Source organism: Anoplopoma fimbria, chromosome 3, assembly GCF_027596085.1.
Source record: "Anoplopoma fimbria isolate UVic2021 breed Golden Eagle Sablefish chromosome 3, Afim_UVic_2022, whole genome shotgun sequence".
NCBI classification, from domain to species: Eukaryota; Metazoa; Chordata; class Actinopteri; order Perciformes; family Anoplopomatidae; genus Anoplopoma; species Anoplopoma fimbria.
The window spans coordinates 14,380,864-14,407,467 of NC_072451.1; the positions used below are offsets into that span (position 1 = coordinate 14,380,864).

The following is a 26,604-nucleotide window of genomic DNA, read 5'->3' on the forward strand; positions in this document are numbered from 1 at the left end:
TTGCCATTCCACAGCCATCTGCACATACAACCTGAATCTGAAGCAGCTATCAATCTTTTCTTTGAGGATGAAATAGATTATCCTGAAAGAAAAAAAAAAGGTTCTGTTGTAGTAATATGAGTTGAGCAATTGATGCTTACGTTCATCTCATCCCTCTCTCTCCTTGTCTTTCCAGGTTTTTGATTCTGAAGGTCTACTTTGAAAAAAAACCCCACAATGGACCTCTTTTGGCTCTCCAGGCTCGTCCTAGTCGTCGCGGCCCTCATCCCTCAACCGTCAGCGGGATGCCCCTCTGACTGCCGCTGCTACAGCCTCACAGTGGAGTGCGGATCTCTTGGGATCAAAGAAATCCCGCAGGGCGTCCCCTCCGTCACCGAGGTCAGTCGGCACAATCAGCAACAAGTCCTGGGGGGCACTAGTGGCCGGTGCATCACTTCCGACTCACGCCCCCTCCCTCATCAGCGTTTTTTGTACCGGTTGACTTCCTCTGTCATCCATTCTCATTACCCTGAAATGATTGTGGTTAATCAATTTGCTGTGACCCTCTTTGATGTAAGCCCGAGGGAGGGGCTGCGCTGTTGGCTGTGTAATTATTCATTCTTGCTCAGAAAGTGACTCTGCACACCCTCTGATCATCTGTTGAGAAGATGTTTAACATTACAACGTCTTTTCCTCTTGGGTTCAGGCCCCCCCCCAACATTACTGCAGCTCATGAATATTAATGGAGGCATGTCCCGCATAAATTGTTTCATTAACCTCAATCAGCGGGTCCGTCTCGTCGATCATACTTCACATCATGGCCCTGTGTTTGCTTCTTTGATAACACCACCGATGCGAGCCCACTTAGCAGTCAAGCCACGAATGGGGGGGTGCGCCGTGCCAATCACTCAAACGTTTTTTGTTTGCTGACATGGTCTGTGCTTTCTGCAGCATTTGGCAAAAGAAACTGAACTGCAAAAACAAGAGGAAAAGTGCAGCAGGACCCACAACGTCAGAGTCATTATTATAACCATTCAGAACCGGCTCATTCCACATTGTTTGTATTGCCTTCATTAACATATCTCCGAAGCTCTGCACAGCCCGGTGAGTGCAGATAGCTCTAACGGCTGCCCCGTTGTTAACGCAATCGCTCCTCATGGTTAATACATTTTTCTGCTCGGTGAGCACAGCACGGCGACAAGCCACGCTCACTTTCTTGTACAAAACAAAAACGCCAATTCACACATCACATCCCCTCCTCTGTGTCTCTAATGTAATAAATTTGCAATCACTCTGCTAATTTGATTTACCCTGTCTCTCCGCTACAGACCATCTTCCTCCAGGACAACGCTGTAGTGCAGATCCGTCTACTGGACCTGACCCGCCTTGGCAGCCTCCACTACCTCTACCTGCAGAACAACAGCATCTCAGCCCTGGAGCCCGGGGCGTTTCTCAGCCAGGGGCAGCTGCTGGAGCTGGCCCTCAATGGCAACCTCATCCACCTGGTCACCCCGGACATGTTTCGAGGTCTGGAGCACCTCCGGATCCTGTACCTTGCCGGGAACCAGATCACTCGAGTGCAGGACCACACCTTCAGGGGACTGCAGGTTGGAGAGCTGAGTTGCATGAATGAATGGATGCAGGAATTTACGTTAGCTTTGTTGCTCGCGAACCATGGTGGCTAGTGGTTTTCCAAGGTTACTAGCCACTTAGCTTTTTTACTAGCCACAATTTTGTTGTAGGGAAATCACATTTTAGTTGATTAAAGTTGACTATGGTGTTCTACAATTTACTTGAAGAATTAGAAAAACAACCCTTTTAAATGCAAAAGACTACTGTCAAACACCCAAATAACGATTACATATATAGGTTTTTAATATATATATATTTGTGGCTATTAAGAGTGATTGTATTACACACTACTGCCAAATTCTACCCGCATCTGTCAAGCAGTGAATGGATGGATAAATAGATGGCAGCAATATTTAATGCTCATTTTGTTTTAATCTCTCCCAAAACCTTAACTTTAATGTTTTTTTGGTGAAGTAAAAAAAAGCTTCTTTTTTTTGCCAGCAAAGCTAAAGCTTTTTCCAATATGGGATGCATTTTTATGGATTATATAGAATGACGTGTGCAACTTTAAATCCAATTCACATCAACATGTTGGGCTAATCCCATAATACAGGAATACAGTACAGACTGAGTCAGGAGGAAATTGAGTCATCCTGTCTTTGACATTTCTTTTCCTCCGCCTTTAACATTTCCCTTCCTCTGCTTTATGTCTATTTGCCATCTGCAGCGTCTGCAGGAACTCCACCTGCAGGAGAACAGCATAGAGCTGCTGGCGGAGCAAGCTCTGTCGGGCTTGTCATCTCTGGCCCTGCTGGACCTCAGCAGAAATCATCTCCGCACCCTGGGAGATTCGTCCCTCAAACCGCTAGTGAGCCTGCAGGTGCTCCGTGTCACAGGTAGGCAGAGCGAAGTCTCACATTGATATGACATAATCCTCCAGAATTGAATTTACTGTAATTTAATGTGCCTTGAACAATTTGTCCAAACCACATTTTTGAAGAACTGACACTGCTCATGAATGCACTGCCACAGCCACAACCTGCAGGCTCGTGTCAGTGAAAATGAAGTGCCTTTAAACATGTTTTACATATCAAAGTGTTTCATCCAACTAATGAGAAAAAGAAATCCCTCAAAGGCACAATTTAAAGTGTATAAATTGAAGGAACACTGCCTGCAATAGAGATCTCCTATCCAGGGCAATTAGTCCTGCAATGGGCACCAAGTTTAATTAATTGTAAGCAAAATACATTTTGTTAACCAAACAATATCACCTCAAGGCCAATTTAGCAGCAGTTCTGGAGCTTTCAATCCAAACATTGTCTTCAATAGCAGTAAGAGTTTGCTCAGCTGTCATGGAATTGTAGATCTTCAAATTTTAATTTATTTTGAGCACTAAAGAAACTTCTCATCCGTGTTGGCTCAAAGTCTGGCTTTACAGGTAATACCTGACCTTGGAAAACAAACACTTTTCAGTTTTCATGGAATTGAAGATATTTTTTCTGAGCACTTTAAGGGATTCTCAGCCACATTGGCTTAAAAGTCAAGGTTCATTCTTATCATTGGAAGCAGCAGTTGACAAAACCATATCCTTCTTCCATTCCTCACCTCCAGAGAACCCATGGCGCTGTGATTGCGCCCTGGGCTGGCTGAGAACTTGGATCAGCGAGGACGGACAGCGTCTGTTGAGCTCCGCCGAACAGCGTCGGCTGATGTGCTCCGAACCGCCTCGCCTCTCCCACCTCAGCCTGGTGGAGGTAGCTCCCAACAGCCTGGTCTGCATCCCCCCCGTTGTGCAGCTCGAGCCCAGCCACCTGACCGTGCGTCTAGGGGAGAGCCTCCGGGTCTCCTGCCAGGCGTCGGGATACCCTCAGCCTCAGGTGACCTGGAAGAAAGCCTCCCATGGCAAGGCCCAGCTGTCGCCTCGAGGCCTGGTCCAAGAGCTTGGACCCAATGGTGAGCTCTTCAGGCCCGGAGCCGGAGGAGTGGTGACCGCCCTGCCCAGCAGTGGAGGGATCAAAGTTGGGGGCGTTGGAGGAATCAAGGGTCTTGTGCGCGGGACCGAGGAGGGAGGCGAGAGGGACAGCTTTGACCCGGACATGGGCAGCGGCATGCTGTTCCTCAGCAACGTGACTGTAGCGCATGCTGGCCGCTACGAGTGCGAAGCCTGGAACCCCGGCGGCGTGGCCAGAGTTACCTTCCACCTGGCCGTCAACATGTCTTCTTCCTCATACTCATCCCAGTTCTGGCCTCGTTTGAACATGCACTCCTTTGCTCCCTCTTCGTCCAACTCCTTCTATCAGCCAGAGGTTCTGGATGTCAGCCAGGAGCTGCTCTACGAACAGGACAGCATGGACTTCTACGCTCTCGGCCCCGCCACGCAGACCGCCATCGCTGTGGGCATCTCCCTGCTGGCGCTCACTGCTCTCCTCCTGGTGATCATGATCTACACTCGTCACCAGCAGTTCCGCAAGGAAGAAGGCGGCTCCTACTGCACCAGCAAGGAAGAGAGCATCCTCTATGTGAACGACTACTCTGACGGACCCACCACTTTTGCCCAGCTGGAAGAGTTCCGTGACGACCACGGCCACGAGATGTACGTGCTCAACAGAACCAAGCCCGTCCAGGGCTCCGCTTCGTCCAGGTGTCCCATGATGAGCGGGTTTGTCCAGCAGAAGGGTATGAAGGAGGCCCTCCTGGACCACGAAATGGTGCAGACACTGACCAGATCAGGGGGAATGGGGCTCCGCAGAAATCCGGCAGACGGAGGCGAGGGACCCCTAACAACAGACCCAGAGGAGCTCTTCCTCAGTCAAAGTCTCCTCTTCGGATCGCAGGTTGCCTACGAGATCCACTGCTAAAGGGTTTTCATTGAAGCAATATGATGGACTTAATTAAAGACAGTAGAGGAAATCACCTTGGTGCAACGATTTGAAGCATCAAATTATTATGTTGTTTTCAATAGAGGAGAGCGTCAGTTGCTGGGGGATCACAATCAGCCTCTCAGAGATCCTCATCTGATTGATTGTATGACATTAAGATGGCTCAGAGGGATAAACAGTGATAATTAGGGAATTAACAGCTGAACCATACCTGTCTGTCTCCACATCTACCCTTTAAAGATAATTACGAGGGGCTAACTTTATCAGAAATTGTTTGTTTGACAGTTCATCCAAATCCTAACGACAGCTGTGAGACTGTGCAGCACGTAGTGGCAACTAACAGGACGGATTAAAACAGTGAGTCACATTTTGTACTTTTCTTGTTTTTGTGTGTGTTTGTCAGTGTTTTGTGTAAATATAATGAAGCTAATTTTCACTGTGAAGTACAGATGTTTTGTGGACCCCGTTGCAGAATCCCATTAGAATTAGACCGAAACCAATCCTCTTACTGGGACTACATAGTCATTACCCATATGTGTGAGTGGGCGTGGGTGGGTGGATTTGTTTAAAGAGGTTAATTTTGAATGCAGCGAAAAGTACATTTCTACCACAGCATTGTTTTCCTTGATGTTAATATATCGTGTTTTTTTCTACCTATTTGTTGCAACACTAGAACAAAGGAATTAACATTTCTATTGTTTGAAATGGAATCTTTGTTGGAATTAATTCCATTAACATCAGTCTGTAAAAAACCTTCCATTGTGAAAACTGTACATTTTGTCTTCAGTTTTACATAATAAAATGTATTTTGAAAGAATCAGTGCTTTGTTGGTGGTCGCTCTAACACAGCTGTTCTGCTAATTCTATGGCCAAACTGTGCTATGAAAGCTTGCTGCTTTTCGCCGTCCCCTTAACCCATGGCATGAAACAGATGAGTGTGAAAGATGTGTTTTTATAGAGATGTTGGCTTTCAGTCACTGTGTAGAGTCCATGGTCCAAAAACTCTTTCTGTAATTATTTTCCTCTGCTGCCAAACACTGTGGCACCAGGTGTGTCTTCAGAGCTACTCGTGACCTAGAATAGGAGGATGCTTTTGGAAATGTGTTTTGAAATGCCAGAATTTTGCTTTATGCCAAGACCTAGAGCTATATTGATTCTCATTCAAAAAAACATGTCAATATTCTTTTAAAATAACTAGGTCTTTTTGTATCATTGTAACTTAACAACTGCAATAAATGCCATGGTCATTTAATAAGAGCTAAATAAGAACCACAACTAAAGGGCACGTTCCACATAAAAATAAATTGTATTTCATTAATAATACTGCCAGTGTATGAATGGGTGCGAATGGGTGAATGTTATGTAGTGTAAAAGCACTTTGATTGGTCAGAAGACTAGAAAGGCCCTTTACAAGTGGGGAAACCACTGTATAACCATTTACCATGTTAAGTGGACAAACTTTCCATATGCAATTGCCGTCAATGTGACAGACCTATTTAATAAATATTAATACAGCGAAGATGTATTGCAATAATTTGCTGTAGAATCCAGGTGAGCATAGAGGAATCTAATTGAAAGGAATAGTTCAACCTGCACATTAAGCAGGCTCTCTGGTTTATCCAACTCCTGTTTGGACGCAGGTTTTAAATAGACAAATCTTATTTCTTTATTTAATCTTTATTTCAGAGAGTTAAATGAGAAGATTGATTGGCCTAGCTCAGGATAAAGACTCAAACCTGGGGAAACAGCAAACCTTCAGACTTCAAAGATATGTCTACAAACACCTGACCGACTTGTTAACATATGGTTTACTCTTTTGTTTCATCTGTACACACACAGTAATGTAAATACTAGAAATAATGAGCGTAAGGGGAATTATGTAAAGTAACTACATACAGTAGGTGAACAACTTCCTTGTGCAGTGTTTTTACGGACTTTTGACATCACAGTAGAGTTGCCAGGCAACCAGCCTTTACCTGGAGGCGGTGCAGTGCTGGGTGAATAGATGAACTGTTGATCATCAACAGTTTCACAATTCTGTTTTAACGTGATCTCATCCCTACTCAGAAGGAGCCTTTTACGTAGTACCTCGACTCTGAAGGTCAAGGTATAGAGTGGCTTGCCATTGGTAATGTTGTGAAACAAAGGCAAGGCACTCTTTAACAAGCTCCTGGTTTGAAATAGAATACACTTCCTGTCCGCCGCAGTGGTGAAATCCACATGACAGAGAAACAGGAAACTCAGGTGAAACGAAACAGTTGGTTTATGTGACAAAACCACTTACTTAGGATAAGGAAAAAAACATCATGGTTTAGCTTAAAATAAGTACCCTTGAACCATAATGCAAGCTACTGGTGTAACGTCATATGATAATAAAAATCCCCTAACTTTCAGTTTCACATGGGAAATGAACAGCGGTCCCGTGAATAAAAGTCCTGTGTTTGTTTGAAAGACATGAAAGTAGCATAGATATTCTTGTATCTTACCATCTTTCTTGGAAAATTCTCCTTGGTCTGTTTGGCATTTCATTCAAACCATAAAACATACATACACACGAAAAACCCAAAACAACACTGGCAGTACAAATACTCCATAGTATTTCCTCGGTAATAAATTACTTCCCACTTATGTTCTCCGTAGCCAGGCGCGCCCTGGAGAGCCAGAGTTTGGTTTGATGGACTAATCACAAAAAAAGGTGTCTTTCACTGACATTTCTATCAAATTTTCAAATGGCAGTTTGTGTACAGCTTCAACAACAGCGGCCTCACAGCTGGCAGCTGAGCATATGTCAGGGACAAAAGTAGAATATTCCCCAAACATTGAAAAAATAAAAAATGACACCTGACCGGAGCCCATCGCAACAAAGCTGAAGATGTATTCTGCAGCTTGTGAAATGCTCTTATTGCAGTTGCCCTGTATAGCAAATGGATTTTCTTTTGTTCCTGCTGTGATACAATTCTCAGGCTGTGTCATTACATGTCCTACAAAGCCACACTTAAAATGGTTGTCATGGACACAATGGCAAAAAGCTCAAAATGTCCAATGTGACGGGAGTTTCGAAAGGGCGTCTGTTATTTTTTACGACCCCTCTTCAAATGGATACACGCTGAGTGTGCTAAACTGTTGTTTCGTTATTTTATTCGGCACGCTCCTCCTCCTAATCACTCCACATTATTTTCAAAGATCCCCACCAGTGTACCTGCAGGCGCATGCTGTTGATTAGAGCCCTTCATAATTGATTTAACAGCCTGTAAATTATGCAGAAATAATACTAATGATAGCAGTAGTGTGTAAAATCAAGGTTTTAATGCACTGCTGCTGCCAAAAGCAACCCACTAAGAAGACCTACTTTTTTCCTAAATGCACCAGCACTTTGTAATGCCACACAGGTCATTGTATGTGGCATATGTTAGTGGATTATCCAACCATTTGTGGTGCAGAAAGAGGTGTGGGCTAAAGATTGTATATTCAAGATTTTGGAGAGCACATTTTAGAGATGCTTTCAAAATCTGAATATGTTTTATATGCTTATGTTTTTCTTTTTACAGTTTGGGTTTGGGGTATTAAAATCATTCAGAGACAGGCAAGGACAGCTGTCAACAGCTTAAATCCCTTTTTTTTAAGAAAAAATAAATAAAAGGGGAGCAACACAAATTCAGTTAAACCTGTACAAACGTAATACACAGTCACACAACAGAGAGAATGGATGCGTTGCTGCTGGGATTCTGCACCAATCTGATTTTTTCACTTTCCCTTTTTCATTGCGAAGGTTGACTGTGATCCTATCAATCAACGCGTGGAGTGAGGATACATCCAGGGAAGGGAGATACCTCATGGTTCTCATACTGATGCTGTACTTTTTGTTTACCCAGCCAACTCCTTTCATGTTTCTGTTCTCATCTCTCCTCCAACTCGGTTCAACAAAAGGGAATACATTTTTTCATATGAGGTCAAATATGAGATATGTGGGACTGAATGATTGATGCAATTCTACCCGGCCTATACAATGGCTTTTTATTTTGTGCAAATTTCTGTCTAATGTAAGATGTCGTTTTTTCATTTGGATTAATGCGGCTTTCATGTGGTGTTGAATTTGAGGCACTGTGAGGTCAGTCTATTCATATTGAACAGTTTCATTAATATAAAATATATATCACAGGGGGCATCTAAAGGATTTAATACCTGTGTGCACCCGCAGAGAAAGTGTAGCAAAATTAGACTCAGAGTAGAAACAGCAATCAGCCCTCTTGTGTGTTGAATCCGGCCCTACGATAATAAGAGCCACTGTTTGATTACAAATCCCAGCGGAAAGTATAGTTTTGCTTGCTAATTTGTATTCAGGGCCTGACTGAACAGCTTGTGATTTCCCTCTAAGGATTACATGATTGAAATAAATCTTTTTTTTAAATCAACAATTGGCCTGTCAAACAGACTACAGATATGAAAATCTAAGAAACACCATTCTTTTTTTCCCCTCACAAAAAAAGCCTACAGGGCTGGCAGGGTCCTGTAGAAAGAAGAAAAGAAAAAAAAAACGTCAATGACTCACGCTGCACTTGAGTGTTTTTTCTCGATATCTGCAAAGCAATTTCCTCTTCAGCTGTGAGTTCTATTCCGAATGGATCTGCGCAACACCAATATCACAGTAATTGGTCAGCCTGTGGAAGAGAGCGTTTGGCAGTAAGCGTGAAAACACCTGTTAATGAGCCATTGCAATGCAATGCGCATGCTATCATAATAGTTTATTTATAATCCCAACAGACTCAACGCATCATGCTTTGAATATAATACACATTAGGATTTTAGTGTTAGTGTTTAATAGTAAGTAGTAAGTAAGTAGATGTGACAGAGACTTTTACTACTTTGGAATAATTCAGCAGTGATTAGTACTACCAAAGGTGTACTTCAGTAGTACCAGTAACTTACATTATTTGGATTTCTTCACCATCACTCAACCAGTTGATTTTCACTTGGTTGGCCTGGAATCTGATTTATCAAAATCGATCAAAACACACCTTTTCACGCAGCTTTATGATATTATATACATCATTGATAATTATTAGGTTTTTACATAATAATCCCATGTCATAGAAACACTGGACTGTGTGTAATAGTGTAACTAACCATGAGGAGACAGTGAATGTATGTTTTAGATGAATAACTATTGTATTAACCCACCTTCTGAATGGCAATAATCCGACAAAATATTCTGTTATATCATACTTTTTTGAGTATCTTTGAAAATATGTAATTTTGAGAGTGAAAAGAAATAATCATATCTTATCTGGTTGGTTCTTGTGAGGCGACAATAAAGAAGACGGCTCTATATTTATAACTGATAATTAGTCGTTTGAGCAGGGTACTAAGTGCCATCTATAGAGAATTAATTTACCTGCTGTTGGTTTGGACATAAGGGCTCATGTTGCTGATGTTGTTCCACTAGTGTTTACACAATTTATTTTGTAGCCTAAAGAGAGGTTCTTTATTTTAGAAGAAGCATATCATAAATCATCATAACCCTCTTTTCCCTTTTAAACATATAACGCTGTAAAGGTAACTTATAGTGCATTTTAAATTACCTACTTTTTTCACACATGCACTTGACTTTTACTTGAGTAGCCTAAAATATTCTAGTTATCTTTTAACCCCTGCTAATAGTAACAACTGATCTAATTAGCACTGAAGAGAAGCAGATGTTTGTCAGATTGATGTACAAGACAATCTCTCAGCTCTGGTAGTTCTTTACCCTTTACTTTATATATTTATAAGTAAAATGTTTTTGCTAAAACCTAGTCACAAGCTGTTCACCTGTAGCCGTTGCCAACATACACAACACATTTCATCCCTGCGGTGGTGCGGTGTAGACAGGAAGTTAAAGGTCAAAATAATGGAGTCTGAGCACTTGGTTGTTGCTGAAACGCACAGGGTCAAGCCTCACATACATATGTACGTCTGACTGGGAATCACTGTAATACAGTCAATGTAGTGTATTGCATTTGGTGGTAAAGAATAAAAACCGGCTGCAATCAAACTTCAGACAGTAAAAGAAATGTAGGGAAACCTGTGGTTGTCTTTGTGACACTGATGTACGGTCACTGATATTCTAGCACCGAGGAGTGTCCTTCATCCCTCACCGTCACGGTGGCTGCATCCTTCCCATCATCCCTCAGCAGGCCAATGTCACACAGTGGAATGTGAACGGCCGTGCCGGATTGCAAAACCCTGAAAGCCCTTCTGATGGCTGCTAAATATCGTGCCACTGAACAGTTCTCAGTCTAATGCTGACCACAGACACAAATGGGGCATAAACACAATCGATATATTAAGAGGTTAAGAAGAAAGTCGGTTGCCTTGTCATTGGAAGATGGGTATATTTAGTCATGTACCAAGTATAGGCCACTGATATTGTTATGTAGACAATCCTGAATATGTTTTGGAAGGATAACAGCCTTTTTAATGGATCACACACAGTTTTGAGTTTGAGGTAATTCTAATGAGATTGGAAAATGTTTCATAAAACCAAGAAGAGAATTGTCTCATTCTGCAGAGCACCATGTTAAATTGAAGCATTAGCATTAAAATAACAAACAGTAGAGTCGACAAAAAGAAGCAACAAATCCCTTCAATATAAATGGAAAATGTCATACTGTCCATGTCTTTAAACCTTAAACACCCACTCCACTTGTTGGCGGTTTTCCTGCTAAATTAAAACAAATGGGACTATGTTTTGATTGTTAGACCCTTGCAGTGAACTTGAAGATAAAGTACTCATGGATTTATTATATTGTTGGACTACCAGACTGCTTTGAATGCAGCGAGACACCATATTTTTAAAGCTGCACTATATCAATATTTTTATCTTTACAGTGGATGAAATTACTAACGTGAAAAGGATTCGAAGTTTGAAGTGTCTTTCAGCCAGTGGTGGAAGTAACTAATTACAGTCACTGTTTTTACTGAAACAATGTTTTTTGTGTACTTTGATTTTATTTAAAGCCACTGTGAGGAACTCTCATCTATGCCGATTATGGCGGTCCCTGTGGACAAAAGCAGTAGTGTTTCCGAGCACCAGAGTCCTTTTAGAAAACCTCTCATTTTAATGCAGCAGGCTCTGACAGTCCGCCCCGCTCATGTCCTGGTTCTGGTTTTCCCACACCTCCTAACCATCAAGCGGGTTCAGTAATACGGCCTGGGCCTACGGAAAGGTGGTGGCGGTGGTGGCTCCTGGCGGGGACCGGGTGCAGGGCTCTCCGCCTCCTGCTGGAGCTCCAGCTTGCGGTTAAAGGGCCGGCAGTGAAGCCGGATAGGTCGACGCTGGTCTGAGCTGAAGAAGTTTTCGTGGAAGACTTTGCGGTGAGTACACACTGTTGAGCTGCTGTGGATGAAACGTCAACAACCTTTTCGTTGCGTGTGCGCGCAATTCGGTGTGTAAAAACTGTGCAATCCTTTGCTGTATTATGTGTGTTTGTGGCTGCACCCTAGGGGGAGTTTATATTGTTTACATGTGCACGTATTCAGCTTTTGTTATGTTTTATTCCACTGTTGAATCTTAAATAAGTTTCAAGCACCATAGCTCGTTTTAATAATTGTCGATATGTTTTGCTGAGTTTTGTCTCTTTTCTGGTTTATTCTTGTGAGGCTACACTGAGGAATGCAGTTGTATATTTATAATTGACAATCGGTTGTATATTCATAATTGCTAAGTTGTAGGACAGACAGCAGAGTGCCCATCTGTTGGTTTGGACATGGTTTTGTAGCTTTTGTCACACTTACTATACAAGTATGTGTGTAAGTTGTCATTTAATGCAAACTATTTTGTAGCCTATACTCTTTAATTTAACAATATCATACAGCATTTCAAAGAGGAAATCTTTTAATTTTATTTAGATATCTGTTAAGTCACTATCTATCGCCAAAGGCGGTGACTCAATGGTGATTGAGCGTTTAGCCCAAGGATGAAATTATTGCAATATTCATATAGTTGCAGTATTACGAACTGGCTCACTGTGGCAACAATTATGGAAAAAAATGCTGTATTACAGTTTTTCCATACCGCCAAATGTTAGGCATAATTCCATAGTTTTAACTCAATTATAAATTCCAAATTAACCATAATTGAAAGCTTAAGGATTGCCCCTTTATGTTCAGTTTTTTACCTTTACTGGAGTAAAAATGTAGTACTCTTTCCACCTCTGATTTCCCCTAATTGTTTTCATTTTAAAGTCTTTACTGTTTTAGTTCAGTCCCTTGTTTCCAGCAGCTGAACGCAGCTGTTTTGTGCAAATAAGCTCTGAAGCCCTACTGTACAATACCTGCCCAGCACCTGATGGTAGTACACAGAGCACTTAGCAGCTAAAGAGCCTGATGTTTCCCTCGGGAGTTGGTGGAGACCAAAACAAAGCTAAAAGGAGATGATTGCATTTTGATCTGACATTTTTAAATCCCAAAAAATCCCAGAAGAATTATACTCTTGGTCCATGTCTGCTGGATGTTTAGATAGGTGCTAGGACATTCACCATTTCAGCTTTATAAATTGATATTGTGTTTTAAGCTTGCCCCAGAGTGGCCAAATCCAATAAAGCAGCTTTAGGGTTCACTTTTATCTCCATTGTGTGTTGCACCTGTATCAATTAAAAAACAATAAAAAAAAAAAAAAAATTATCATATGCATTCATTTTTTTGCATGTTGTAAGGCAAGATTTCATAATTTTATACTGCATCTTGGTTCAGCTACTCGATCTCAGGTCCAACATAAGCTGCTTGGAGACGCATAATTTCCCCCCAGTGTTTCTATAGTAACAGTAGCTTAAAAACAAAGCAAAGACTAAATGAAATGGTACCTGGTTGCCAGATCTTGTTGAAACTTAAGATCCACTGTGACTTTCCAGAGTGCCTCTCACCAGCTGAGAGAGCACGACAAGGCTGGAAATGAAGGGCACAGGCTGGTCCCTAGCATACTGCCCTGTGTACGTTACTGTTATAGCAGCTGTATTAAACATTCTGAACATTAATATAGCAGCAAAAAAGTATTTTCTATGTTAGATGAAGTGGAGAATTGTCTACCTGAGCAGAGAATAAAAGTACCTCTACCTCTGTGTGTGTTGTTATCCAAGCTTCTCCTTGTCTTGTCGACATAGCCAGGCCGGCTATGCACACTTTTAGTTCATGTTAGTGCATGTGAGCGTGCACCACTGGTTAGCCCACGCACCGCCGCTAAATTACATGTTCATGTAACTTTTACGCTGTCTGACAGTTATAGCCACGTAGTGCTAGCATCCCTTAGGTGGAGGGAATGAGGTGATGAATCAGCGATTATTTCAGTGTTGTAAATTCATACTTAATGCATATTTAAACATCATATGCAAAGCAGTGTTTTATAATTCATTGTTATATAATCATACAAAATGCTTCTAAGTGTGCTACACTGTAGCTCTGCAATGATATATGGAAACAAGGGCTCTTCATGAAGTGCAATGTCCCAGAAAACATTAAGCCCATGCTGAGCTGGAGCTGTACTCATGATCAAACAACTATTATGTCCTTATCTCTCACATAAAACTCAAGGGCATCATCAGCCTCTTAATGTCCAAATTCACCTAAATATCAACATACCCACAGAGCAGGTCAAAAGTGAGTTGTTGCCCCAATAAATTGTTCAGTGCAAATGGTACCGCAGAAGCATGAAATAGATATTGATCCCATTGTGTGCCTCCATTTTCTTCAGCGTCTTATCTCTAGCAAGGGTCGTGGATGTTGGGCATATACTACCATGGGTAATTAACCCCACAAGACTCCACTCATCTTTTCTTTTATTTGACGACAATTGCACTTTATGGTAAAAGTAAAAATGTTCACATGTTAGGCTAAATGATGAATAAACTATTGTTTAAGTTGTATAAGGTTATTTAGCAAAATTATAAAAACTTCATGTTGTATGTTTTTTTTTCAGAAAGATAAACTCTTAATTATAATTTAATAATTTAATCAGAATGTTTTAAGAGTTTGACAGCACTTTGTAGATGCAGCATCCCTCAGGAGTGAATTTTCTTTCTGGAGCAGAAAGGTTTTTATATGCAAATGACAATATCAGGGATTCATATATATTTGATAGGATTCTGAAATCCAACATATCTGTTATCAGCGCACTGTGAGGACTTACAGCAAACTTGTCGAAGGCTGACGGAAATAATAGTAATCTCTCGATATTTTCAAAGTTCAATAAACGTTTCACACCTAATAAGTCTGTTATTCAAGGGCACCTCTCAGTCAAGCAAATAGATCTTAACATGCGCTTGAATTGTTCTTTTGGGGTTTTTCTGTGTCTGAATATGGAAGACTGTTGTGTACCAGTGTTGGAATTTTCACTTGTGAAAGAAGTTAAGCAGTTGTCGTCACATTTCAAGAGGCGCCAGCTCATTTGAAAACTTGAATTGTATGCAATATATGTCTGCTTAAAATGAGTAGCGTCAACAATTTCAGAATAATTTTTCTGATGTTCAGATATGCTGATGTGTAAGGAATCAAATGCCAAGTTATGCAACATAAATGGTGAATAGTTCAGTCTTTATCTCAGTTTTCCTGGAAACGAGAGAACACAATGCTTCTTGACCCACTTTGCAGCAGTGCTGCTTCATGCTGGCAATGACATTTAAAATCACAATCCTCATTGTTGAAGGAGCTGAACCCTGACGTAGACCCATCAGTAAATGGTCAAAACAGTCTCATTTCCTCTGGCATTTTCCATGACTCTTTCAATAGGAAGCAGCTATTCTGCTACTATCAAAGGAATCCGGCTTAACCGCAATCAAATGTCAGAAAAAACTTAAAATGATTGTTTACAACACATTATAATCATATTTATAACACATTACAAAGCAAACTGAAAATGTGCTACAGAATGTGCTTAACCTTTAGTTAGGATTCAGACACTGTGACACTTGTAAATGTTTTTAAAATGAAGAAGACTGATCAAGTCTTGTGTGTAGCATCCTTAAAGCTGCTAATGTTATTCAGTGATTTCAAGTGTTCTTTCAATCACTTGGTGCTTAAATTACCTCAGTGATGCCAGACATTAATCTTGTTATAATATGTAATTTCTTCTTTTATCTCCGCATCTGCCTGATATTATCTAGCCTAATATTTCTGTGCTCATTTATTACTGCATGCTCAAGGTCCTTCTGTTGTTGCAATGATTCACAATTAAAAAATATATTTCATTGACTATTGTATGCCAATATTGACTGCTGTCCCAATACTCCTCTTAGCTGCTCCCCCAAAATGATCATTATAAACATAGCCCCATCAACATAAACAATTGCCATGGCTATTTTCTTCTTTTTTCTTGTCACTTGTGAGCATTTGATTTATTGATTGCTGTCAATGGGTGTTATGAGAATTCCAACAAACATAACAAAATGTTTCTAAAATACATTACGTAGCTTTAATATAGTGGCCGGTTTGCTCCCGGTATTGCTTCTTTCTGCGTTGTCAGGGGAGTGTGCCCGTTTAGATTGCTATGCCGTTTCGAGCTGGCCGGTTGCTATTGCTGCTTGCAGTGTCATAGACAGCCGCTCATTGCTTTTTGACTCCAGGGAAGTCAAGGACAGTTCAGTTGTAAGGTTAGTATATCCAGCATACAGCAGAGCCTCAGTCTGCCCACTTCAGACGACCTGCTAGTCTAAGTCCGCAGAGCCTTGGAGCCCGTTCCCTGCTGCTAAAAAGAGCGATCGCTTGTTTATTCAAAGTTTATTTATATCAAACGTGTCCAAATTGCACCAAATTCAACACTGCACGTCCTCAGGTCCCCCGCAATACACCCACCAAGTATGAAGCAGATCGGATGAGCGGTTCTAGAGATATGCAAATGAAAGACAGACAGGCAGATTCATAGTTAGAGAAACAAATGCCTCTTGTGTCGTTTCTGTACCAAAACTCCTCTATCAGAGTGAACTAGAATACTTGCTTTAGTTTTACCTTGAACTGTAAAAAACCCATTAGACATGTTTTTATAAAACTAACCCAAGAACCTCTTGCTATCTTACTCCAGAGCTTTCAACCCCCGTCTTCATCAATGAGTTTACTCAGTTGTCACTCAGTCACTTAGAACAGGGTTTGGAGAAAGTGTTACCCTTTTACCCAAACAATATATACGTTTCCTTTTTTTTTTTTCTTGATGGCTTCAGTCTGCAGCACAGCACTGACATATCTCAAATCAAGCTGACATTTAAATGTCTGTGTTTGTGGATTCAGCATTTATAATAAAATGGCATTCTAATATCTTGGCATCCTCTGTGCTGTGAAGAAAATCTCATTGGTAGTAGAAGATTACCCCCTTATTCATTACCTCTGTATGTACATTTTATATTCTGTTAGCATGTGCAAGGCACATGGTGATGATCCTCAGGGATCAATCGTAGTTCCTCTTTGACTATTAATCTCTCAACAAACCATCAATAAAAATAACTACAATCACCCTAATATCCACAGCTTTCCCGCTTAACAACAACCTTGTAGGAAGAGAGGCAGCTGGTGCAAATCAGGAAAACACTTACTTTAGAAAAGTAATCAATCAAAGCAATCATGTTGAAATAAAACTAGATATTATCTAATACTACAGGGAAAACATTCAGCAACTCCAACCATCCACACATGAGGTGGCACTCCACCATTAGTTTTATTCCATCATTTTTCTTTAGCATATTGAGGATGAACATTGTCTTTTTCTGACTGGAAATGTTTAGCTCAAACCGAGTACAACTCTATGTTGGCAGTGTACATGTATTGTCCTTTATGAGGCAGCTCATCTCAGTCTCAATGTTGCAATAAATTAAGTAAACACAACTATAATGCATTTGTGTCCTCACTAGAAGCATCCACATAAACAACTGGTTTGAAATGGACATTTTCAAAATCAATTCATTTTCTTTAGCTGTTTTTTTACTGTTGTCACTGCGCTGATGTTTAAAGAAAGGAAGGAAGGATAGTAGAAAGTAGATTGGATGCATAGTCTACTTTGATGCACCTTTTAAAGGTGTGATATCCGAGATCGGGGGCATTCCGATTGCCTCTCAACAGCTCTGTTGATGGCCTGCTGGTGGCTCATAGCTACTGGTGCTAACAACGCTAATACTACAAACTACTGTGACGGGATGACAGAGTGATAACCTTAGGGAGAACCAAAGGGTGGGTGCTACACTCCTGCAACAAGGCTGTCCGCCAGGACGGCATTAGCAGATATAGCTGCGGTATAAGATTGCAGAGCGGCGGTGCGTGGGCTAACCAGTGGTGCACGCTCACATGCACTAACATGAACTAAAAGTGTGCATAGCCGGCCTGGCTATGTCGACAAGGCAAGGAGAAGCTTGGATAACAACACACACAGAGGTAGAGGTACTTTTATTCTCTGCTCAGGTAGACAATTCTCCACTTCATCTAACATAGAAAATACTTTTTTGCTGCTATATTAATGTTCAGAATGTTTAATACAGCTGCTATAACAGTAACGTACACAGGGCAGTATGCTAGGGACCAGCCTGTGCCCTTCATTTCCAGCCTTGTCGTGCTCTCTCAGCTGGTGAGAGGCACTCTGGAAAGTCACAGTGGATCTTAAGTTTCAACAAGATCTGGCAACCAGGTACCATTTCATTTAGTCTTTGCTTTGTTTTTAAGCTACTGTTACTATAGAAACACTGGGGGGAAATTATGCGTCTCCAAGCAGCTTATGTTGGACCTGAGATCGAGTAGCTGAACCAAGATGCAGTATAAAATTATGAAATCTTTCCTTACAACATGCAAAAAAATGAATGCATATGAACATGTATTTTTGTTGAATAAATCAATACAACACCTGTAAACACTATCGCTACTAAGGTTTCATGTTGGTTTATGGACACCCACCATTTTCCTTAAAAAATAGCAGAATACTTTCAGTATCTCTACAGGTAGATTATATTCATGAATATTATGTTTGGGTGAACAAGTATAATGCAGCAGTTAATGAGGATCATGTTTGTGCAACGCTTTGTCTACATACAGATTGTCACACAGCCTTGAAGAGTCACTTATGCTTCATGCTGGCCCTTCATGTTTCCAACTGATGCCTTATTATCTGCAGCAGCCGTACACAAGGAGAGTACGACTGTATTGATTGTTGATGCCATCAAATGGCAAGACTCAAGGGAACCGTTACGGAAATGTAATTCATAATGCATGAGCAAGAATTGGGATGTTTTCATATCGACTCAAAAATGCATGAATGTTGGTTAAATCCTGTGGGATTTTTTTGTGTAGAACTCTGTGGTGACAAGCAACAGCCTCTGGCTTTTGTAATTTCTTTTTCTTCAGATTGTCTGAGGTGTTTGGTCAGGTAAGGGGAACATTTTTTGTGCATGAACAGACACACACAGACACACACACACACACACATGCACAGCAATATATAACAGAAAGAACATATTTCATACAGGGTTGACCTCCATCTAGTGGCAGAACTGATTCCACTTTAAGCGCATTCAGATTAATGACTAAGTCCCTGTAACGTCAACACATTGGTGGCCCTCAACTAGACTAGAGTGGGCTACAGAGTATAAACTGGATAAAACACAATAAATGAAATAAACCAGAATAGAGTGGAACATAATTGAACAGAGCAAAATATGTTAATAGAATAGCATAAGAAAGAACATAATAGAATGGAATAGAACATAATTGAAGAGTATAGTAAAAATAAATTTGCAACAGAATAGAACAGAGAATAATAAAACAAGATAGAATAGAACGCACAGAATGGAATAACAGAATAGAAAGGACAAAATAAAACGACACATAAGAAAGAAATGGAGCATAATAGAATACAATAGAAAAGAGCAGAAAATAATGAAATGTAACAGGTTTTAATAGAATAGAATCAATTATAACTGAATAGAATGAAATGGAACATACTAGAGTAAAATAGAACCTAATAGCAGCCAGGCTATAAGTGATGAAAGGTCTTGAAAAGCAAGAATTAGTTAAATTGGATGCAAGCAATCCAGGCTTGCAAGACCCCACAAAGGAACACCGAATGTAAATTAATTTTTCAATTTATCTGTATCACAAACAACAAAATGGCCTGTGCTCATTTGAAGGGAAGAAACAGTTATTACTAAGGGGTCCAAGCTCTAGTTGTTTTCACAGCAGTTTCGGCCGGCTCATTAGCTTGTTCAATTTACAATTCGAACACGTTGTTTGAGGTTCAGTATGAGAACTGACGGTTCAAGCATGAAATGCAGAGCTGTTCTATTTCAGAGTTAATTTGGGAAGTCTTTCGTATAGTTTCTGCCTTCATTTGCTCACTTCTTTCTTTAAATAAGTAAGTTTTCTTTCAAACCGACCATGTATCCATGCCTAAATGTGTTAATTAGCCATTTCGTTATCTTGTTATGCAGTAACCATAGCTGTCCAGTTCTGCTTTAATAGCAACCAAAGCTGAAAATAGTACTGTTTGTGTGCAGAAAAGAAATACCAACTTGCACTTATTATTTATTCACATTGGACTTTTTTCTGTGCAACATGTAGACACAAAATCGCTAAGCATTTTGAAGCTGACGATTCCAATGACAGAGCCCAATGTTATCTTTAAAACAAGGGTAGTCGGTGTACATGCCCAGTGTAATCATTAGTCTTGAAGGTTTTTTGTTTTTTTTCGAGCAGCATGGTTCATCACATACACGATGTGGAAACCTTGAAATGAGGTTTATTACATTACAAAACTGATATGAGAGAAGATATTTGCACAGCGTGTATGCATAGACACAGACAAACCATAAACTTAGAGGAACATCACATTAGTTCAGCTTTATACCGTATGTCCCACGTCATACAGAATCACATATAATCATACAAGCAGGGGGCGCCCTGGTAGCTCACCCGGTTGAGATTGCGAACCATGGCTGCGGTCGAATAGTATCAATATTATGTCCAAATGCCTTCTGTTCTTATCATTTTTCATTGACTTAGTTGGAAAACGTTGTGTGTCATCCACTCTCCCTCTTTCCTGCCTTCAGTGTGTCTCTCCATACAAAACCATGAAAATGCACAAACCATGCATTCCTTCGAGTCTAATTACTTTTTATTAATACCATGGCACTATCTAGCAGTGATTGTCAAAAAGAACCACAGAGTTTTGCTTCTATTCTCTTTGTCATCGCTCTCATAATATTGTTTCACCTGCGTCTTGGCTCGCATTACAACTCGGTCACATAGTCAGTCCTTGAATTTGTCAATTTGACAGTTTTGGGGTCAGCCCTTTCCACCATGCGATCCGTAATCTCATTTGCGTTCTCATATACAGCTCCTCAGGCTAAAGTCTAGATAAATTCCGGGTTGCAGTACATGTGCAAAAGGGGCTATTGTCTCTATTTCCCTTATAAATGGGACCTAATTGCTAATTTCTTTCCACGAAACTTCATGGAGAATGAACCTGTAAAAATAGTGGTTTTTTCACATGAATTAAAATCCAGTGGAGAAATAACCAATCAAAACTTATTGTTAAAAATAATCAGTTATCAGTTACAATGTACACTTCACCAATATGCTAAAGTCCCCAAATTCCAACCAAAATTATGAAAATAGTGGTAGTAACAGTGCTGCTTCTGACAGAACAATTAAATAAAACACCACATGATTATATTTTGATACTTACAAAACAAGTATACTTGTTCTCCAGCCTATGCCAGTTGCACATGAAGAACAGCAGGCATAAAAAATATCATTGAATGTGCCGGTATGTAATATACAGAAGACAGTGGAAATAAAGCATGTGCTGTTTGCAGTGAACTGACACAAAAATTACATTCAGCAAAACAGAGTAACAATAAACACTGCACTGGCAAAGCTCAGTACATATTTACATCCTGGGAATCCCTGTTAAGGAAAACAACAGAAGTGCTTTGTTGGTCATCTACATCCCCTGAGTAATCCTGTGGGAGACAGAAAGACAAATGAGAACGATAAATATCTATAAAGCATATCCTTTGATAATGGTGTTTATCTTTTAAAAAGGGTGTAATAGAATAGTGATGGCTTTTTTAAACTGTGACTTACATTGTGCCTTGCATTTATCATTTTTACTTGTCTCAGCATAGGATCCTTCCCTAGAAATTGATATTGAGGGTATTTAAGCCACAATTGATTATGCAAATATGTTACTCAGATATACTTAATGTGTGGGTAAAACTTCATAAACCTATAGTTGAGGTTAGTGGTATGATTCTGCCCAGTTTTAATATTCAGAGAAAAGAGTAGTTGCCTTACTGTGTTGTTTCCACAATTTTCTCACGAATATGGCGAAGCCCACGAGGACCATGATAGAGAAACACACCAGCAAAGACTCCATGATGTGACTAAAACACAGACACAAGCACTCAGTGGTCTGAACACATAGTCCATCTTAGAGAACAGCTCAGGCTGATGCTGCTTCTGTTTTAACATGGTAATATGACGGCAAAAATTATGACAGATTTCTCATGAACGGTTGATTTAAAGCACAAATATAAAGTAGAGCTTCATTCCTCTTGCCTTTGACCGCTCCAGGACTCTTTAGTGATGGGTTTGGGTGGAGGCAGGTATGCAACAGACTGTGTAGGTGGAGATGTCGCAGGCACTGCAGTTGAAGATAAACACAGTACAGCTGAAAAAACGATGCACCATTATAAGCAAAAGAGTGTTTGTAGCAGCACCCGCAGAGTTCATGACATCAATATTACTTGATAAGTGACTCGTGATAATCAATACCTTGTACAGCCGGAGACCTAAGAGCCCCCGCCGTCTGTCACAAACACATATTGATCTTCAGAGCTGCTCTTGGCTACTTCTTATTCAGCCGCTACAACGTGGGGAAAAAGCCACTAAGCAGCAGAATTGTGCCTTTTTTTCATACATACAATGCCTGGTGTAAATTGCTTTTAATAACGTTCGAGAGCTTCAATTTGTGAGTCAGATCACCATCTAAACAACTCCCCATTGTACACTGATTGGTCTGGTTTTCACCCGCAAAGCTCAACAGATTTCTAATAGAAGTTTCCCAGACTGAAAGCTCAGCTTGTGAGAATTGGGCTGACTATGCAAGGCTCAGTTTTTCAGGATAATTAAAAAGACAGAACAAGTATTTTTAAAGCAAATAATGAGTCAAATGAATATGCTTAATGTGAAAGTGGTTACTAATAGTGACAAACTCACACAGAATTATCACTCAACTATGCAGTGTCCCTCACCTTAATTGAAATTGCTGCAGGGATGACGTTTTTGGAAAGGCCAACCCAGAAGTTATATCCTCACACTCTTTCCCTCAACAAGAAGCCAATGGAATTTTTGAATTTTGGATTATTGCAGAAAATAAACTCTGTGGCAAACAAACATTTAAGCTAGATAATCTTGACAAAGGGACACCACTTTTATGTTAGATGGACTTGTACTTATATTGCGCCTTTCTAGTCTTCCGACTACTCAAAGCACTTTAACACTACATGTCATTTATGCTTACCCCGTGCCACCTGCCCATCCCGACTATCTAAGCCTTCATACCTATTCTCAAACTGATGGCACAGCCCTCTGGAGCAATTTGGGGTTAAGTGCCCAAGGACATATCACACCGCCAATCTTCTGATTGAAGGGTCATCTTCTCTACCGCTGAGCCCCAGTCGTTGATTTTTGGAGGGTAAAAACAATTGCCAGAAGGAAAAAGCTAACATAATGCTATAAACAAACCACACCATGATCGCATGACCTCACTACGCTGAAGTCGCACCAGTGGTCGGCATGTTGTCGTTTAGTAGTCTCATTTAGCCACTAGTTAGCAACTGCCTTTTTAAGACGCTTAAAAACTTAAAAATAATGAGACGGGTATATCATATTGTAGAACAAACAACTTTGGGACGAGGGAACCTTGCTTAATCGTTTCTGGTTTTGAGGACTCATTTTGGCATCATTATGTGAGCATTTTAGTGTCTTAAAGCTCATTGTTTTGGTTTAGCAGCCCAAAACTTTACGGTTATGATTCACTCTCATGGCCCTCATGAGCCTCATTTCCAGCCGTAACTGTTTTCAGTGATAAAGTTCTGAATAATTCCACTGTAAATGATCTAACTGCACCAAACAGCAGACAGACAAAGTTATCTAGCTGGTGAACAAAGTGCAGTGGCTAATGAGCTGGATATTTTTCTTAGGAGTTTGTGGAATCTAAAACAAAGCTAAAAGGAGAGCGACTATGAGACTTGTTTTTACTCAGCGGCCAGAAACACAATTTAATGCAATGTTAATGTTAAATAGGCCCTTAGCAATTTTTGGGGGGGCATTTTACTTTGTAAGGCGATAATATGTAACGTAAATGTTGAGTTAGCTTTTTCTGCTGCCCCAAGTGCCAAAAAAAAAAATCAATTAATACTGTCTTAACTAAAAATCTTGCCTATTGAAGTTTCAACACTTAATCAATAAGGTATGGCTCACTAACTTGTCCAAATTCCTATCCAGTTCAAGATATAAAAAGATAATTTGTTATATATATTTTTCATTGTAAGAGTTCTTTGTCAACCTACTAGTCGTGGGTCTTGGTGTGACCAGCACATGCACGAGCATCTGCTGCTGTCCTGCAGAGCACCAGTACCAGCCAGTATCTCTCATCTGCAGCTTCTTAAAGGTTATAGTGAAAGTCCTAGTTCTGTCATCCCTGATGGCCACTGAAGTGTCTTCGTAGCTCCCCTCAGAACCAGTCAGCAGACAGGAGCTCCAGTCTCCACTCCGACACCACTTCTTCTCGCTGTCTCTGTTGGCAAGCAGTCACAGGGGAGTCAGTGAAGGCTCGCTGTCCATCACGGTTTCGGCTTGAGTTGAACAATTTCAACAAAACACCCATGTTTCTCAGGTTTGCTGATGCTTTCGAAATGTAGTTTTAAAAGTGTTGATTCTGCATTATCTGATGGTAAAAAAAAAGAAGAGAAACAACAACTGACATCTGACAAATGTAATATGTTGAATGGGGCAATAAAATACCTGTATCTCTCACTGTATTGACATTCAACTGTGACACTACTCCCTTCTTCCCCACTCAGTCTGTTGTTCACCACTGTCATACCTGCAGGAAAGGAATACAACCTTAAAGGGCCAGTGTGTAGCATTTCGGGGGATCGATGAGCAGAAATGGAAAATGATATTCATAACTATATCTTCATTAGCATATCATCACTTGAAACCAAGAATCTATGTAAGTCCTTCATATTTACACAGGGAGCAGATCCTTTTCACGGAGCCCGCCATGTTTCTACAGTAGCCCAGAATGGAGAAACGAAACACTGACTCTAGCGGAAACTTTTAACATTTATAGGTTTCCTAAAGGCCATCGTAGTTCACCGACATGATTGTAAAAGTGTGGTAAAGTGAGAGCAAAACTGTTGTACCGCTGGCTGACTGGCATTGCTCATGAAGTCGTGTTATTATAGTATGGATGGCCCAGGAGCGAGGCAAACTGTATTACCACGATTTTTTGCACTCGGCAGCTGACTTAACCACAGTCTTGGAAACCGTGGGAGTGAGCGGAGGGTTATTCGGTTGGTTGCAGTCTACAACCCTCCACTAGACGCCACCAAATCAAACACACTGTCACTTTTTAAAATTTGCAATCCAAGCATTTGAACCGCATCAAAATATTATTTTCCACGACGATCAATAAATGCTGATCAGTTTAAAATCACTCCGTTACTCACCATGAATGACCTTGATGTACGTGTAGGCGACAACATCGGCGGTCCACGCGCCGCCTACCTCCACGCCACACATGTACCAGCCGGAGTCCCCCTCCTTCAGGCCGCTCATGGTCACAGAGAACACCTGCTGGACGGGGTCGTCGAAGATGCTCACTTCCCCCTCGGCTGGATTGGCCTGATCTGTCCGAGCTAAACTGGTGCAGAACTCCCTCATCTTCCCCCGACACCAGTACTTCACGTAGATGGCATACTGAGGGTCATAATGACACGGGACTGTGAGGGATTGACCCTCCATGACTGAGAGCTCTCCCTCGGTCCTTACCCTGCAGAGGAACGCTGATGGAAAGTGGAGATGATTGAGTGTTTAGCACCAATTTGAGCTTATACACTCAGCCATGCTGCGGTCAAAACACACCCACAGTGGACTTTTCTTATCCATGATTTATAGGAGCAGAGAAGGTGGCCTTGAGCAATACTTGTACCACATTTATGGTTTCCGTTTCCTTTGTAACAAACCACCATTCCGCTTTCACTTCCCTTTATTTCAAAACTGGATTATCTCTCTAAAAAATAGATTTTTGGGGGACAAATATAACAGGCTTTTGGAGACTTGGCAAAATAAACATCAAACATAATGTTGCCATGGGCAAATGGCACAGAAGCTTGGAAGATTAAAAAAACAACACAAAAGCTTTCTCCGGCTCCTGCAATAAAATAACATTAACACCCTTTCTAGTCTGTTCTCAACGAATGATTAATACAGAGAAGTGATAAAACAGTAAAGAGATCTGAAAAAGCACATTTTTAAAGTGAAGGGGCTGGATTATAGACATTAATCATCCTAAGAACTCTATTTTTTTTTTTGGGCAATTATCTGCACAAAAAAGGCTACATTGTCGTATTGTATAAGTGTATGCTCTCAGTTATTACCTGGGATCCATGGTAACAGGCAGAGGGCGAGTATAAAGGGCTGCCGCATGTTTCGCCGTCAGTTTGAGGAACTCTCCTTGTCCAAACAAACTCCAGGTTCCGCAATGCCAATAACCCTTGGTCATGTGACCACAAGTAGGATCCAGATGTCCCAGATATTAACCATGTAGGTGCCAGTTAGACTTTAATACTAAGAATACTTATAGCAAACACTGTGGCACTTGTAAAATACCACGATTTGTCTATGGCTTTCTGTTAATAAGTCTGATCTCTTTTTGTGACCTAAAACATTTTTTGTATTTCTATTAAGTGACCCATTGGCTAAAATATTTTGTATTCTTTGACATCCCCATAGGATTTATTTATTTACATTCTCAGCCACTGGTCTCCCAAATCCCACAATATACAAGAAATCAAGAACACAGGGGAATAGTTGTATTTTGGGAAATGTGCTGATTAGCTTTAGCGCTGAGAGTCAGAGGAGAAGTGTGGAATCAATGTTCTCATCT

At 40.7% G+C, this 26,604-nt stretch overlaps 2 protein-coding genes across 2 annotated transcripts; one reads left to right on the forward strand and one right to left on the reverse strand.

Annotated features, from left to right (window-relative positions):
* Positions 1–216: 216 nt before the first annotated feature.
* On the forward strand, positions 217–4,427 carry lrrc24 (leucine rich repeat containing 24). The gene is made up of 4 exons (XM_054596554.1): positions 217–378; positions 1,308–1,586; positions 2,279–2,447; positions 3,163–4,427. The coding sequence occupies exons 1-4, from the start codon at positions 217–219 to the stop codon at positions 4,407–4,409; spliced, it is 1,857 nt and encodes a 618-aa protein (XP_054452529.1). The 3' UTR covers positions 4,410–4,427.
* A 15,720-nt stretch (positions 4,428–20,147) lies between these two features.
* On the reverse strand, positions 20,148–26,186 carry pigr (polymeric immunoglobulin receptor). Its single transcript, XM_054625272.1, has 8 exons — positions 26,096–26,186; positions 25,166–25,501; positions 24,456–24,537; positions 24,002–24,228; positions 21,987–22,071; positions 21,723–21,811; positions 21,513–21,562; positions 20,148–21,388 (listed from the first exon to the last, which is right to left on the reverse strand). The coding sequence occupies exons 1-8, from the start codon at positions 26,142–26,144 to the stop codon at positions 21,305–21,307; spliced, it is 1,002 nt and encodes a 333-aa protein (XP_054481247.1). The 5' UTR covers positions 26,145–26,186; the 3' UTR covers positions 20,148–21,304.
* Between the last annotated feature and the right edge of the window lie 418 nt (positions 26,187–26,604).